The sequence below is a fragment of the Crocuta crocuta genome, unplaced genomic scaffold (assembly GCF_008692635.1).
Source record: "Crocuta crocuta isolate KB4526 unplaced genomic scaffold, BGI_CrCroc_1.0 scaffold127, whole genome shotgun sequence".
NCBI classification, from domain to species: Eukaryota; Metazoa; Chordata; class Mammalia; order Carnivora; family Hyaenidae; genus Crocuta; species Crocuta crocuta.
In genome coordinates this window covers 2,232,904-2,248,213 of record NW_027532008.1, presented here as the reverse complement: position 1 = coordinate 2,248,213, position 15,310 = coordinate 2,232,904, and the positions used below count along the sequence as shown (strand labels likewise).

Sequence of the window (15,310 nt, the reverse complement as noted above, 5' to 3'; positions counted from 1 at the left end):
CACCCTGTTCTCTTACCTGGATTACCTTACCTTATCATCGACTTATTCAGACCTTTCTCTTCCTTCTCTTGAGGCCCTCTTTGGCCACTTGAGTTCTTACTGATTATACCTGCCTCTAAACTCCTATAGTACTAATTGGTTACAGAAGTTATAATGAGTTGTAACATGTGTGTCTGTATCCTTTCTCTGTAAGTAGATGGTAAGCTGTTTGAGGTCAGTGATGAGTTTTCGCTTCTGTGTTCCCAGCACATAGCAGGCCCTCTCAGTGTGTTTTTTGAGACATAGAATCAGTAAGCTTAGCAAAAAGAGCCTGTAATAAGGTGGTTTTCAGATTCTCAAAGATTTTAAGCCTCACTACAATATAAAGGAAACTGATTCTACAGTTTGGGGGAAGCTATGAACTCCATATAGATGAATAGTTTTAACATTTTAACGTAAAATAATCTCTTTGGGGTTCATTCTGAGCCTAAAGTTATTTATTCTGCTTTTAGATTCTCCAGGGAACCAAAATTCTCAATTGCAGTTCCCTCTGAGATTACCTTACAAGGTAAATGACACACAGTTTCCAGGTTTGTCAGAATGAAAGAAGAAAAATTCGGACTTGGCCTATGGTATTAATGAGGGATTTAAATTAGCGAAGAACGTTATTAATTTAAGGAAGAGCTTAGTTTATAGTAATTTTTTTTTTTTTGGTTAGAAATCTTTAGGGGGAATACTTTTGCTTTTAATGGGAATTAAAACCAAATTATTCAAGGTTCATGTGAAATTTCAAGTCCTTATTTATCTCCTTAGCGGCAGCAGAAACTTCAGAAAGAACGCCTCATGAATGACTTCTCTGCAGCCTTAAATAACTTCCAGGCTGTGCAGAGAAGGGTGTCTGAAAAGGAAAAGGAGAGTATTGCCAGAGCAAGAGCTGGGTCTCGTCTCTCGGTAAGTTTATTCCCCCAAAGAAGACCTCTGCAGTTTTGTGACATTCTTTCCCATGTTACTGGATGGTTTTTTTTTCTTTCCCCTCCTAACTCTGACCATTTTGACCATTAGCTTTTGTTTATTATCCCTCCCACACCACACACCTCAGTGATAATAAACAGAGACATTAGCTGTTGTGAAAATTCCAGGTTGGTACAACCTATATAAAACATATGTATGCAGTGCGCCTGGCTGGATCAGTCAGTAGAGCATGTGACTCTCAATCTCCAGATCATGAGTTCAAGCCCCACATTGGGTGAGGAGCCCACTTCCAGTAAAAAATGAAATAAAAAATAAAATAAACTATGTATGCATGTGGCCAAAGACTAGAAAGGAATATGCACAAAGATTCGAAAAAGTGACAGGTAGAATTGCATATATTTTCTTTTTTATTACATTTGTCTTAAGTTAAAGACTTAAAAAAAGAAAAACAATGAACCAACCTCTTTTCTAGAACATAACAGGCTAGGTTGTTTGGATTGGACCTCTCTTTGAAATGAACTAATACTAAATTTCATCAGAAGTATAAAAGACCCATGAAAATATTAAGGTCAAAATCTAAGAGAAGGTGAGAATCCTTAGAGAGGTAAGCCAAGCACTGAAACTGCTTTTGCATGGAGTACATTTACTGAGGACAGACTTGAACTTTAATTTTGATGTTTTTATGGCATGAGGGGGAACAAAAGTCAAAATGCAGAGTCCACACAAGGTGGAGAATCTAAAAGAAGGTGCTACTCCCAATTAAACTGGACCCTAAAAGGCTATATCCTTTTAGGGATGGGTATGCCAAAAGTAAGCCTTCTTTTCCACAAAAAGATTGCATTAGCACTGAGCTGAGCAGGTAGTGGAGGACAGCGGGAGAGAAGGGAACTCCAGACAATATGTTGTACCACAAAGGAACCTTGAGGCAAATTTACTGCCCAAATTCATACTACATGAATGGCCCCAAAGCCTCAAGCTTTGAGTAGTTCTGGATTGGTAGAGTACTTAGGTGCCAGGCAGAAGCAAATACAAATCCTATCTTGTTAGACACTTTTATCCTAGCCCTGAAAGAATACCCTGAAACAATTTTTGAAGCATGAGCAGCACAGCGTTAAAAATAACCAAATACACAAAGAAAGAACTCTGAACAAGAAGTATTGGGAACAACAGTGAGGTGAAATAGACCTACAAAGACTTCATATATTAGAATTAGAAGACAACTGTACTGAGCTGGCAGTCAGCACAGAGCCCGACGCGGGGCTCGAACCCACGAACCGCGAGATCATGACCTAAGCGAAAGTCGGACGCTTAACCGACTAAGCCACCCAGGCGCCCCTCGACATTCTTAAATTTTCAATAGCTTCAGAATAAGAGTGGAGCAAACAGAACAGAGGTGATACTTGAAGAGATGATGGCTGGTAATATTTTAGAGCTTATGAGAGGCACTAATCTGCAGTTTCAAAATGCCAAACAAATCTCAAAAAGAATAAAGAAAAGATTTTCATCTAGCTACATTAGAGAGAAACTTCAAAACTCCAAAGAGGGGCGCCTGGGTGGTTTAGTCGGTTAAGCGTCTGACTTTCGCTTAGGTCATGATCTCGCAGTTTGTGGGTTCGGGCCCCGCGTCGGGCTCTGTGCTGACTGCCAGCTCAGAGCCTGGAGCCTATTTCAGAGTCTGTGTCTCCCTCTCTCTCTGACCCTCCCCTGCTCACGCTGTCTCTCTCTCTCTCTCCTAGAAATAAATAAAATTATTAAAAAAAAAACCTCCAAAGAAAATTATAAAAATAGTCAGGGAAACAATAGAATACCTTCAAAGATTTAATAGTTGGATTGGCAGTTGATTTCTCAATATCAACAGTGGAAGCCAGTCGAGGGCTGTCTTTAATGTCGTAAAGGACAGTAACTGCCTACCTAGGATTCTAAACCCCATGAAAATAGATATCCAGAATAAGGGCTGATTAAAGACATTTTTTAGTCAAAAGTGAGTTAGCTCTCAGCATACCTTACTTAAGAACATTCTAAAAAATGTACTTTAGGCCAAAGGAAGGCAATCTCAGGGAAGATCAGAAGGGAAGTCGGGAAAGCAGAAAGAAATGAAGAGCAAAGGGGCGCCTGGGTGGCTTAGTCGGTTAAGCGTCCGACTTTCGCTTAGGTCACGATCTCGCGGTTCGTGGGTTCGAGCCCCGCGTCGGGCTCTGTGCTGACTGCCAGCTCGGAGCCTGGAGCCTGTTTCAGTCTGTGACTCCCTCTCTCTCTGACCCTCCCCTGCTCACGCTGTCTCTCTCTCTCTCTCCTAGAAATAAATTTAAAAAAATTAAAAAAAAAAAAAGAAAAGAAATGAAGAGCAAAGAAAGTGGTAAATATGTAAAAAGATAAATCACAAACAGGGAGAAGATACTATTATATGTATAACTGACAAGGGACGAGTAGTAACCAGAATATAGAAAAAATTCCTGTGTGCTCAGGGGCGCCTGGGTGGCTCAGTCACTTAGGCATCCGACTTCGGCTCAGATCATGATCTCACGGTTCGTGGTTTTGAGCCCTGCATCAGGCTCTGTGCTGACAGCTCAGAGCCTGGAGCCTGTTTTGGATTCTGTGTCTCCCTCTCTCTCTGACCCTCCCCTGCTCACGCATCTCTCTCTCTCTCAGGAATAAATAAAACATTAAAAAAAAAGAAAGAAAAATTCCTGAGTCAATATGAAAAAGATACAACTCAATAGAACACTAGTTTCTCAGACTTTTTGATCTCAGGATCCTATATTACACTTAAAAATTATTAGAGACTCCAGAAAGCTTTTATAGCAGCATTTTTTGTAGCAGTCAAAAATTGTAAATCTCCAAATGTTCGTCTGTAGTAGAAGAGATAAATGCTTATGGTATGTTCACATACAATACTGTCACATAGCTAAGTAAGAAAATGTATGAACAATAGTGACATTCAGCATCCAGATGGCTCTGGCCCAATCTGGTATGATCCGGTCAAAGCGTGAAAGAATACAAATTGTAACTCCATTCGTGTGAAGTTCAAACTCAGGTAAAATGATATTAAATATGGATACATATCACTATATTAAAAATATAAGAAAATGATCATCATAAAGTCAGGACAGTATTACCTTAAGAGCAGAGAGGGGGCTGTAATTGCAGAGGGGCACATAGGTTGGCTTGAGGACAGGACGCTGACAATGTTTTGTTTCTTGATCTGGGGAAAGAGTGAAAATTTAAAAACAACAAAAACACCTCACAGTGTTCCTCTGGGTGGGTCGAATTTTGAAATTGTCTCCATTTCACTTGTTCTTTTAATTATTGCTACTGTAAAAAGGGAAGCTTTTAAAAATGGGAATAGATTGCTCTTTTAAAATTTTTCTTAACTTGTTTTTAATATGTGCCTTAGACGGATTTTTGAACTGAGTCTGCCACTTTTAGTGCCTGATGTGCCATAAATGTCCATTTAAAACATTTTTTACATGTTCTGAAAGTTTGTTTCCTTGTTTTCAAGTTGAAAACTTTTCAACTCTTTCCTTATTCTGCCTCCGTATGGATTGTAAGATAGGTTATCACTATTACTGTTTACTCCTCTCTCCTACCCGTGTTCTCTCTGTCCTGATCAGTAGGGATGCTGTTCTGAGCCCAGATTTGCTTTCAGCTACTTCACACCCATTTCCTAGTCGAGACGGATTCCAGAGCCCTGTGCCATCGTACAGATCTTGTTGGATCCAAGGGATGTTGCTTCTTTATACCGTAGCAAAGGAAGTTTTGTGTGTCTGTCTGTGACATATTTCTGGATAACAGCAGCAATAATGCCATCTGCTTTCTAGGCGGAGGAGAGGCACAGAGAGGAGCAGCTCGTCTCATTTGATGGGTAAGGAATTATCCATACAGCCTGCTGGCTGGTGGAGATGGGATTCTGTACTTTTTACTTACATCTCATTTTAAAAATCAATACAGAAAAGAAGGAAAAATAAAGGGAGACGGACATGGGGTGGGTAATTTATAATCCACCAAATAAAAAGTCAAAACCATGGGCTTTTCTAAGATCTTTGAATTAGGGAAGGAATAATTCCAAAGTGAATAAAAAAGCCAAAGAAATCCCTGATGTCTTTGTGGTGGGAAGAGAACTTGGCCTCCCTAGGAGTAAGAATGAATACACGAATGTACAGATTCAGATTTTACCTCTAATTCAGATTTAAGTTTTTCAAAGTTCTTGGGTCTCTGTTTACCCATCTCTAACACGGAAGCAACTCATTCTTTTAGGAGCAGTACAAGAGAAAAGGAAACAATTCGCATCTGAAAGACATCTTCTTTTTTCGCTTCTCCAAACTGAATTAACTAATTGCATAGAAAGGTATTTGTGGTATTAATTCAGAACTTAAAAATGCTCTGTCATAGACACATATTTGTCTCTCCCCACTACACTGTGAGCGCCTCAAAGATGTGCCTGGTGGAATCTGTTTTTATTCAGTTTTGTATCGGGGCGCCTGGGTGGCTCAGTCGGTTAAGCGTCCGACTTTCGCTTAGGTCATGATCTCGCGGATCGTGGGTTCGAGCCCCGCGTCGGGCTCTGTGCTGACTGCCAGCTCAGAGCCTGGAGCCTGTTTCAGTCTGTGACTCCCTCTCTCTCTGACCCTCCCCTGCTCACGCTGTCTCTCTCTCTCTCTCTCTCCTAGAAAGAAATAAAACGTTAAAAAAAATTTAAAAAAAAAATTCACTTTTGTATCTCTAGTGCATGGAGAAAACTCTTTAAATACAGTGGAGATGATGTCTGATTTATGCGTGCTATTGGAAAAACCCTTAATACTGCATTTCCAAAGTGTTTTATGTCTCGTATAATATGTAGTTTGCCTTTTTTCTAAATATGGTACCTGAAAAGAAGAAAGAGTTAAAACATTTCACTAGCTTTTTACTTCAGTTTTCTTTGAAGAGGCATTTAACCCAAAGCGTAACCTCAAGGAATGTTCTGCAAACCAGAGGATGTGATTTTGTTAGACTAATTGGAGAAGCACTGACAGATCACTTAGCCTGCTCTCCTCCACCCATTTAGTACCCAGGAGACCAACAGAGCTTGCACTTTGAGAGTGCTGTAGAGAGGATGGGCCAGTATGCTTCACTGACTTCAAGCCTCTGTCTGCTTTCCATGTCTAGAAGCCCTAGCAGGATTGTAGCCTGTGTACCTCTAACTGCAGAACAGCAAGGAGTCCCGTCCCTTATAATCCTGCTTCATCTCTGTTTTGCCCATGGAAGCTGAGACTTGTTTTCTTGGTGTTATCAACTCTTTGCCTCCAGATAGGAAGAATGTGGCCCTCAAGGACTTTTTTGTCTTGATACCAGAGGAGTGTGGAGCCCTGGTGACGTCCTTGGATAGGCTCTGCTGGTAGTAGACATGATGTAGGTCTCTCATGCACACCTTAGGAGGAATCAGCTAATGTGCTTGTCTCCTTGCAGCCATGAGGAGTGGAACCAGATGCAGAGCCAGGAGGATGAGGTGGCCATCACCGAACAGGATCTGGAACTTATTAAAGAGAGAGAAACAGCAATTCGGCAGCTGGAGGTGAGAGCCAGGTTGTGTTTTTTGTTTGACTCCATGTATCTGCACTCTAACTCACTTAGATTTTCTCTCAGTGATTATGAAAAAGCAAGAAATGCGTCCTTATGTGATTTTATATTATATCTCAATGTAATCATGGTGAATTTGAACTACTCTTAGGACGGTACTGGCCATGTTGCCCAAGATTCCAGTCCTTTCTTCAATTACCATATCTTACTTGGTGTCCACGAGAATATGCACGAAGAACAGAGCACGGCAAACATATATTTTATTGCTCGTTAATACTGGCCCCTAGACCTCAGTGCCAACTTCTCCATCAGGTAGGATTCTATGGAGAGAGCCCCTTTGCTTAGTCTGAGTAGCTCAGAATAAAAGCAGGCTGAAAAGTTTGCTTAATTTTTATGCCTCCCAAAGTCTGGTCCCAAGTTGTGGATATGGGTTCAATGCAGAGAAACAGGAATAGCTTTTGAGGTGGGGGTTGAAGGAAAGGTCTTGAGGCCTTTCTTACCTGATTTTCAGGTTAACTTTATATAGTGACCAGTATATTCCTTTTTTTTTTTTTTAATGTTTATTTATTTTTGAGAGAGAGAGCGAGCACAAGCAGGGGAGGGGCAGAGAGGAAGAGGGACAGAGATCTGAAGCAGTCTCCACACTGGCAGCAGAGAGTCCGACACGGGGTTCGAACTCGTGTGAACTGCGAGATCATGATCAGAGCCGAAGTCAGATGCTCAACCAGCTAAGCCACCCAAGCACGCCATGACCAGTATATTCTTAAATTTAAATATTTTTCTTCTCCATGTGGCTATAATACTGCCATCCTTGGGGCAGGGGCAGGAGGGGGGCCGTAGAGAGGAGAAACTTGGAGCTCCTCCATGACCTTCATCTGACTGTACCTTAGAGTCACTTGGAGATTTTTTTTTTTCCCCAAATGCCCAGCTGTCCTCCCTTACCCACCAACTATTAGTTTCAATTGTATGTAATTCCTATTTTTTGTATATTAAAAAGGGACAAATATCCACAAGAGGCCCTGGGTGTGGATTTTTTTTTTAAACCTCCCAGGTGATGATAATGTACCTTCAAGGTAGAGAGACTCACTGCCCTAGAGACCATTGGTGTCTGTTTTTCTTTATTTTTTTTAAATGATTATTTATTTTTGAGAGAGAGAGAGCANCTCTATTATATAGATATATATTTTTATATATTTATATATTTTTTAAAAATATGTATTTTTGAGGGGGGAGGGGCAGAGAGAGGAAGACACAGAATCCATAGCAGGCTCTGGACTCTGAGCTGTCAGCACAGAGCCTGACACAGGGCTCANCCAATTATTACCTTGGTTCTCTGACATTAGAAATACTGTCCTAGCAGAGAGTAGAGTGAGACATGGAGCTAAGGAAAGGAGTGTAAGGTGGCGGATGTCAGAAACATAGCAGGCACTTCACAAATTCAGCAGCATTAAGTCCAAATGCCTTACCTGGGGCTGGATTTCCCTCTCCAGTCATTTCCTACATCTTCTATACAAACCCTATTCTTTTTTTCTTCTTTTAAGTTTATTTATTTATTTTGAGAGAAACAGCACGTGCACACGCATGCACAAGTTGGGGAGGGGCAGAGAGAGAGGGAGAGAAAGAGAATCCCAAGCAGGCTTTACACCATCAGCGCTGGCCCAATGCGGGACTCAAACCCATGAACCATGAGATCGTGACCTGAGCCAAAGTTGGACACTTAACTGACCAAACCACCAGGTGCCCCACAAACCCTTTCTAACAGAAAAACAGCACACAATTGTGTCTCCTCGACTCTCACACTGCACTTCCAATATTTCTGGCCACCAAACATGTGGGCTTTATCCACATTAAGCAATTTTGTGACACCAGCTGGGTGTTTTACAATTTAACCCAATTCTGACACTATCTTCTTGGAGTTAGCATCAGATCCCATAGGTTAAGGGCTCAGTCCCACAAGACCGCACCCTCCCCACAACTTGGGAAGCCAGTTGTAAGTCTAGGCTGTTACCTGTGCTTCTGACTGGCAGGCTATTAATTGGAGGTTCTCAGGACCTTGGCTTTGATTAATTTGCTAGAGCAGCTTAGAGCTTGCGAAAACAGTTTATTTACTAGGCTACTGGTTTATTATAAAAGGTTACAACTCAGGAGTGGCCCAATGAAGAAAGACACAGGGCAAGGGGTGAGGAGCTTCTGTGCCCACTCCGCATGCACCACATGCTCCGCATGCACCATTCTCCCAGGACCTCCGTGCTCACCAACCCAGAAGCGTACTCAGACCTGCCATTTAGTATTTTTATGGAGAGGCTTCATTGTGTAGGCAAGATTGATTAAATCATTGGCTGTTGGTAGTTGAGTCAACCTCCAGCCCCTCTGACAAGGTTGGTTCCCCTGGCACCCAGCCCCCATCCGGAGGGGCTTTCTAACAGCCTTGTTCTTAACATAAGCTCAGGTGTGGTTGAATGAGAATTTTGTCTCTCTTATCACTCAGGAAATTTCAAGGGTTTTAGCAGCTCTGCTCCAGGAACAGGGTGAAGACTAAATATATACTTCTTATTAGAAATCACAATTGCATACCTGTATTGTAACCAAACTGGGTCTTTGCTCTTTAACTGTTTATATAGTTTCTCTTTTGCTTTAAGGTACAACCCAAGTCCTACCTCTTCTGCAAGCCTTTCTCTGCATTCCTTACTATACTATTTATTAGTCACTTCCCATATAATGACTTATAAGAAAAGTACTGATCCCACCCCCCGCCACTCCACCCCAACTAGCTAGTAAGCCTTTTTGTATCTACAGCAACTAGCAGACTGTCCCAACTATAGTAGACTCTTAGCATGTAATTGAGGTTTTGAAGTGCTGGTAAGAACTAGTCTTGCTAAGCTATGATTAGGAAGTCATGGCTTTCAAGGCATTGTTTTTTATTGTGGCATTCTGAGAAACAGTATATTGCAATGGAAAGAGGATGGGCTTGGAGCACCTGGATGGCTCAGTTGGGTAGGCATCCGACTCTTGATCTCCTCTCAGTTCTTGTTCTCAGGGTCATGAGTTCAAGACTCACGATAGGTTCCATACTGGTCTCCGTGGAGCCTTCTTAAAAGAAAAATAAAAGAGTATAGGCTGTAGAGATGTTCTGGCTGCAATAGTTAGTATCTCACTGACAAGCTTTGTAACCAGTTATATAACCTCTCTGAGCCTCATTATCAATGATACTTGACTTCATACAGTTACTGAATGGTTAATGTAAATATCATAGAGGCATAGTAACATAATGAAAATATCATGAACTTTTCACTCTCGGCTCTGCCACTAGCTAATCTTTGAGACCTTGGGACAAGTCATCAAACCTCTCTGAGCCCCAGTTTTCTCTTCTGTACAATGGGGGTAATGTTTCATTTTGTTGTCATGAGTACCAACTAAGTAATGATTAATAATAGCTAACACTTATGAAGTGCTTATCACTCAGTTCTAAGAACTTTAAATATATCAATTACTTAGTACTTCTGTGCTTTAGTACGAGAGGAGTACCATCATTACCCCCATGTTAGAGGGGCTGGCCCAAGATGGTATAAGCCTGTGGAGGGTTAATTCACACAGCAAGACTGTGGGTCCTCTCTAGCTGACAATCAGGCTCTAAGAGTCTGTGCTGAATTACCTACCTGGGATAGTTCTTGGCACATGGTAGGCATTCGGTAAATGTTAATTAACATTATTTTCATGTTCAGTTTGTGGAGAAAGCCTGATTTATAAGTCTTAGAAACACATGTGTTATGTGTATAGCCAAAAGTCTAGCTAAGTAGAGGAACTGAATTGTCTAACATATTGCCTAATGCTAATTATTTTTTGTGTTCCTTAGGCTGACATTTTGGATGTCAATCAGATATTTAAAGATTTGGCCATGATGATCCATGATCAAGGTGATCTAATTGGTATGTATCATTAATATCTTTGCCGTAAAGTGAGTTGATAGTAGTATTTGTGTATGAGGAAGTCAGTCAGACGTGTCTTAGGAATTTAGGAATGCCGTTTAAAAATTAAGTTTGGGGGCGCCTGGGTGGTTCAGTTGGTTAAGTGTCCGACTTCGGCTCAGGTCATGATCTTATGGTTCATGAGTTCAAGCCCCACATCTGGCTCTACGCAGACAGCCCAGAACCTGGAGCCTGCTTCAGATTCTATCTCCTTCTCTCTCTGCCCTCCCCCACTCATACCTGTCTCTCTCTCTCAAAAATAAATAAATGCTAAAAAATTTTTAAAAAAATTATTAAGTTTGGGGCACTTGGGTGGCTCAGTTGGTTGGGCGTTCAACTTCAGCTCAGGTAATGATCTCATGGTTCATGAGTTTGAGCCCTGCGTTGGGCTCTATGCCGACAGCTCAGAGCCTTGAGCCTGCTTCAGGTTCTATGTCTCCCTCTCTCTCTCTCTGCCCCTCTCCTGCTCGCACTCTGTCTTACTCTGTCTCTCAAAAATGAATAAATGTTAAAAAAAAAACTCTTTTAAAGAGAAATGCAGTNTCTGCCCCTCTCCTGCTCGCACTCTGTCTTACTCTGTCTCTCAAAAATGAATAAATGTTAAAAAAAAAAACTCCTAATAAATAATACTTTTTAAATAATTTTAAATAAATAATATTTTTGAATAAATAATAAAAATTATTAAATTCCTTTTCTTAGCCCTTTTCTTATATTGTCAAATGTAGATGCCAAAATGAGGCCCCCATGGGGCACTTGGGTGGCTTATTCAGTTAGTATCTGACTTCAGCTCAGGTCACGATCTCCCAGTTCATGAGTTCGAGCGCTGCGTCAGGCTCTGCACTGACAGCTCAGAGCCTGGAGCCTGTTTCACATTCTGCGTCTCTCTCCCTGCCTGCCTCTCCCCGACTCATGCTTGCTCTCTCTCTCTCTCTCAAAAATAAATAAACATTAAAAAAATAATAAAAATAAAGTGAGATCCCCATAAGTACTCACCTCACTTGCCATAGCCTCTTACTAATAAGTCTTCAACCATTTAGGGAAATAGCTGTTAGCTTACCAGCTTTAATCTCCAGAAACTTGCACAATTTTGGGATTAGTAACTCTTTTTTTTAAGCTTTATTTGGAAATCAAGTTTAGAAAAGTTGCAAAAATAAAAAGACTACAAGGAATTCCTTTGTAACTCCTACCCCATTTGCTTTATATTTGCTCTCACTCTTTCTCTCTAAATATACATGTGTGTACATAATTTTTCTTTTTTTTTTAGAAAATTAAAATTTTAGTGTTTATTTATTTATTTTTGAGAGAGAGAGAGTGTGTGTGAATGGGGGAGGAGCAGAGAGAGAGATACACAGAATCTGAAGCAGGCTCCAGGCTCTGAGCTGTCAGCACAGAGCCCGACATGGGGCTCGAACTCACGAACCGTGAGATCATGACCTGAGCTGAAGTTGGACGCTTAACCGACTGAGCCACCCAGTTGTCCCTATACATAACTTTTTTTCTGAACCATTTGTAGGTGAGTTGCATACTTTATAACCCTTCACTACTAAAGTAGTTCAGTATTTATTTCCAAAGAATAGAGCTATTTTCTTTCCCAGTTAATAACTTTGGATTTCATGGCTGGATAGCTAGATCAGTGGTGATCAAACCAGGACCCACAACATCGGGAGTGTGTTTAATTTGCCATCTTGAAACATCTGAGTGTGGTAAAAAACATCCACTGCCCTTCTTTTTCTTTGCAGACAGCATAGAAGCCAATGTGGAAAGCTCAGAAGTACATGTAGAAAGAGCCACTGATCAGTTACAGCGAGCTGCTTACTATCAGGTAAAAGCAGGTACCAAAGAAAGTCACTGTGCTGCAGACTGATGGGCCATCACAGCTCACTGACACATAAGAACAGCAGCAACCTTTTGCTTATTAGGCTTAAGCTGGAGACAAGTGGTCATAATTGCTGTCCCAGTTCTGTTTTTAGTATTTCCCTCTGCAGTGAAATCTGCAAAAAGATATCAAACCTTGAATAAACTTACACAGAAGCTTCATCGCTACAAGGCTAACCCCATAAGCTAGCATGATACCTAAATCTGGTACAAGGCTAATTTTATATTCTGAGCAGCTAAAATTCATTTCGATTAGTATCGTAATAGATACAAAGTAGGACTTTGCATATACTTTATGTTGACTGTTACCACAGAGGATGGACATAAAATCAGTTCCAACTGCTATTTCTGAATAATCAGGGGTTTATCATTTGGGGGTTATTTTTCTATGAGTAAGTAGGAGTTAATTGTTCTACTTTGTATGAAGTATATTAGCTGAAACTCTGGATTTGTATCTTTTATCTGGGTCTTTATGTCAAACACACCGAATGAGGGCCTTTTCATCTCCTCTCTGTTTGGTGCTATACGGCTTTTTAGAAATAAACGGCACTTCAGCCATTTTCCATGTTCCTAGGATAGTTGTATTTTACCTGGAAATGTTCTTAAAGAAATCCGTATTTAATAATACTGTTTCCTTTAAAAAACTGAGTGATGGCGACTTTAGTGTCAGACAGTAAAGGAATTACGAAGTAAATTCTATACATCCACTCAATATTACATTGTGTGGGGATTAAATTTTTATGCTAAAATGTTGTGAGAAAAACATCATACCAAGTGATCCCAATTCTGTCAAATAACAATATGCACAGATAAAAAAGACCATAAGGAAATAGAACCAAAATGTCAGCAGTTCTATCTGTAGGTGATTATTTTCTTTCTGCTTGTCTGTATTTTTTACAACAAACATAAAATTTTATAACAGGCATAAAACCTTTATTAAAATACACATGCACAAATATTTTATTACAACTAATGCCTAGCAGCAGAGGTATAAACAATCCCTTTACAAAAATGTATCAGGAATTAGAACTCGTACTACTGGCTCATGCTGATAACTGTCGAGATTTGGGGCATGTCTCTCTGTACATATTCATGCATGGATAGAATTCATTGAATTACAAGGAGGCAGATTTACGGAACATCTTGGAGTCTCAGATATGAACAATTCTCCTTGTTTCACGAGTGTCTCCTTACATATTTTTCTCCTCAGAAAAAATCTCGCAAGAAGATCTGTATCCTGGTGCTTGTCCTGTCCGTGATTATTGTAATCTTGGTATTTATTATCTGGCAAATTTATAAATGAAGTGATTGCCTCAGAGCCGCCTTCTGCTGAGCTGTTTTCAAGGGCACACGCTTCATGGAGTCTTACCAGAGGAAACTGATCACAAGAAGAGAGCACACACCAGAATGTCCTGTAATAATTTAGTTAGAAAATAACTACTAACTAGTCCTTGGAATTAGTGACCTATGGAGACAGTATTTATCAATTTATGTATGCATTTTATTGATTTCGCCAATTAAGAATTAATTTATGTGGACTTTGCTTTCTCTTGTATTCTGATCACCCTTCATCCCAAGTGTTTACTGAAAATTCCATTCTAGATGTTCTTGTTTTGACAGGTGACACTACAGTCTTGTAATATTGTCATTTTATGTGTATACTAGATTCACCTTTTCGCTAGCCACTGAGATAGAATGACTTTCTGATACCCAGTGCATTGGAATCTGTCAGAAACTATATAATAAGCCAGTACTGTTTTATTTTTTAACATTTTAATTTGAATTTCCAAGAAGCCTATTGTCTTTCTGCCTTGAAAGATGTTGGCAGTGCACTTAACTGGAAAGAAAAAAAAATTGCACATTTGATCCAGATTAAAAATGTCTATGTGAGCTGGCCAGTTATTGGGGTACCTGTTAATAGGGCTTAAGGTTTACTTTATTATCTGCTAATGTCATCCACAGCAGTTTATCTGTACACACACTAAACCATCTTGCTCACTTTTTTAAGAGGTTAATTTAATTAACATTACTATGCTTTCTGGGGTCCCTCTCCCCCGTCTGTATAGAAAGGGAGAATTAGACAAAGCATGCTTTTGGAAAGCAGATAGGAATTGTTTGGAATGATTTAAACTTTTTGTTGTTGTTCACTTGTGGTTCTACACTCCTGGTGGATGATGAATGTTGCTGTCAGAAGGCTGCCCCTTAACCATAAGGGTTGCTGGCCGCTTGATGGCAGGGAGATTTTAAAAGCTAGACTGAAGTTGGTTTAAAATTTAGTTCTGTGAACCTGGTGATAAAGCAAAGACAAGGTTCGTTTTTGTAAATAATACTGGTTTGGAATAGTGATGTTAGACTTACCCTAATTTATGAACAAGAGATTAATCTCCATGTGTAGTTTTAGACAAAAAAAAATGTTTCGATAAAAGATTGCTGTCTTGTAATATAAATGTTGTCCACTTCCCTTTTTCACACAGGTCTAGAGCAGCTAAAAGGAATGTGATTTCTGTAGCCTCTCACATAAATGTGTATTGGGCCAATTTCAGTTCATCCTTTAGTAAATTAGAGGATTGGGCTACCCTGGATCTATTTATATTCATTTCTTCCATTCCCTTTAATGTTACTTAATCTCCTTTTACCAAACTAATGTGAATAGTAAGGAAACAAGGGCCCAAATGCCTAAGTTTCTTTGTACTCTTGCACTCCTTAATACAAATAAACATTTTAAAAACTTTTGTAGTAAGTTTTCATGCGTTAACGTCCTGATGCAGTAGCTATTAGGTTATGTGGTGTCCTGAAAAATATTGAGACCTGCAAGAAGACTGGAGATCAAGTGAGGGTTGATTTGTGGGTGGATTAAGGGCCGCTGTGGCCCTTTCCTTGAAAAACAGAATGGAGCTATCGGGGTGTCAGAGTGGCCCAAGAAGCAGCTTCAGGGCTAATTCCTTGGTTCTACAATCATGGCCCCT

General features: G+C 40.2%; 1 protein-coding gene across 1 annotated transcript in view; it reads left to right on the top strand.

The window, feature by feature from the left end:
- Nucleotides 1–15,076, top strand: part of STX12 (syntaxin 12) — a 34,807-nt gene extending 19,731 nt beyond the window's left edge. Inside the window, exons 4-9 of the mRNA XM_077775682.1 lie at nucleotides 793–930; nucleotides 4,770–4,813; nucleotides 6,394–6,499; nucleotides 10,358–10,430; nucleotides 12,209–12,291; nucleotides 13,555–15,076. Coding sequence (XP_077631808.1) covers nucleotides 793–930; nucleotides 4,770–4,813; nucleotides 6,394–6,499; nucleotides 10,358–10,430; nucleotides 12,209–12,291; nucleotides 13,555–13,647 — 537 coding nt within the window. The 3' untranslated portion in view covers nucleotides 13,648–15,076. The remainder of the gene's footprint in view (nucleotides 1–792; nucleotides 931–4,769; nucleotides 4,814–6,393; nucleotides 6,500–10,357; nucleotides 10,431–12,208; nucleotides 12,292–13,554) is intronic.
- The last annotated feature ends 234 nt before the right edge of the window (nucleotides 15,077–15,310 follow it).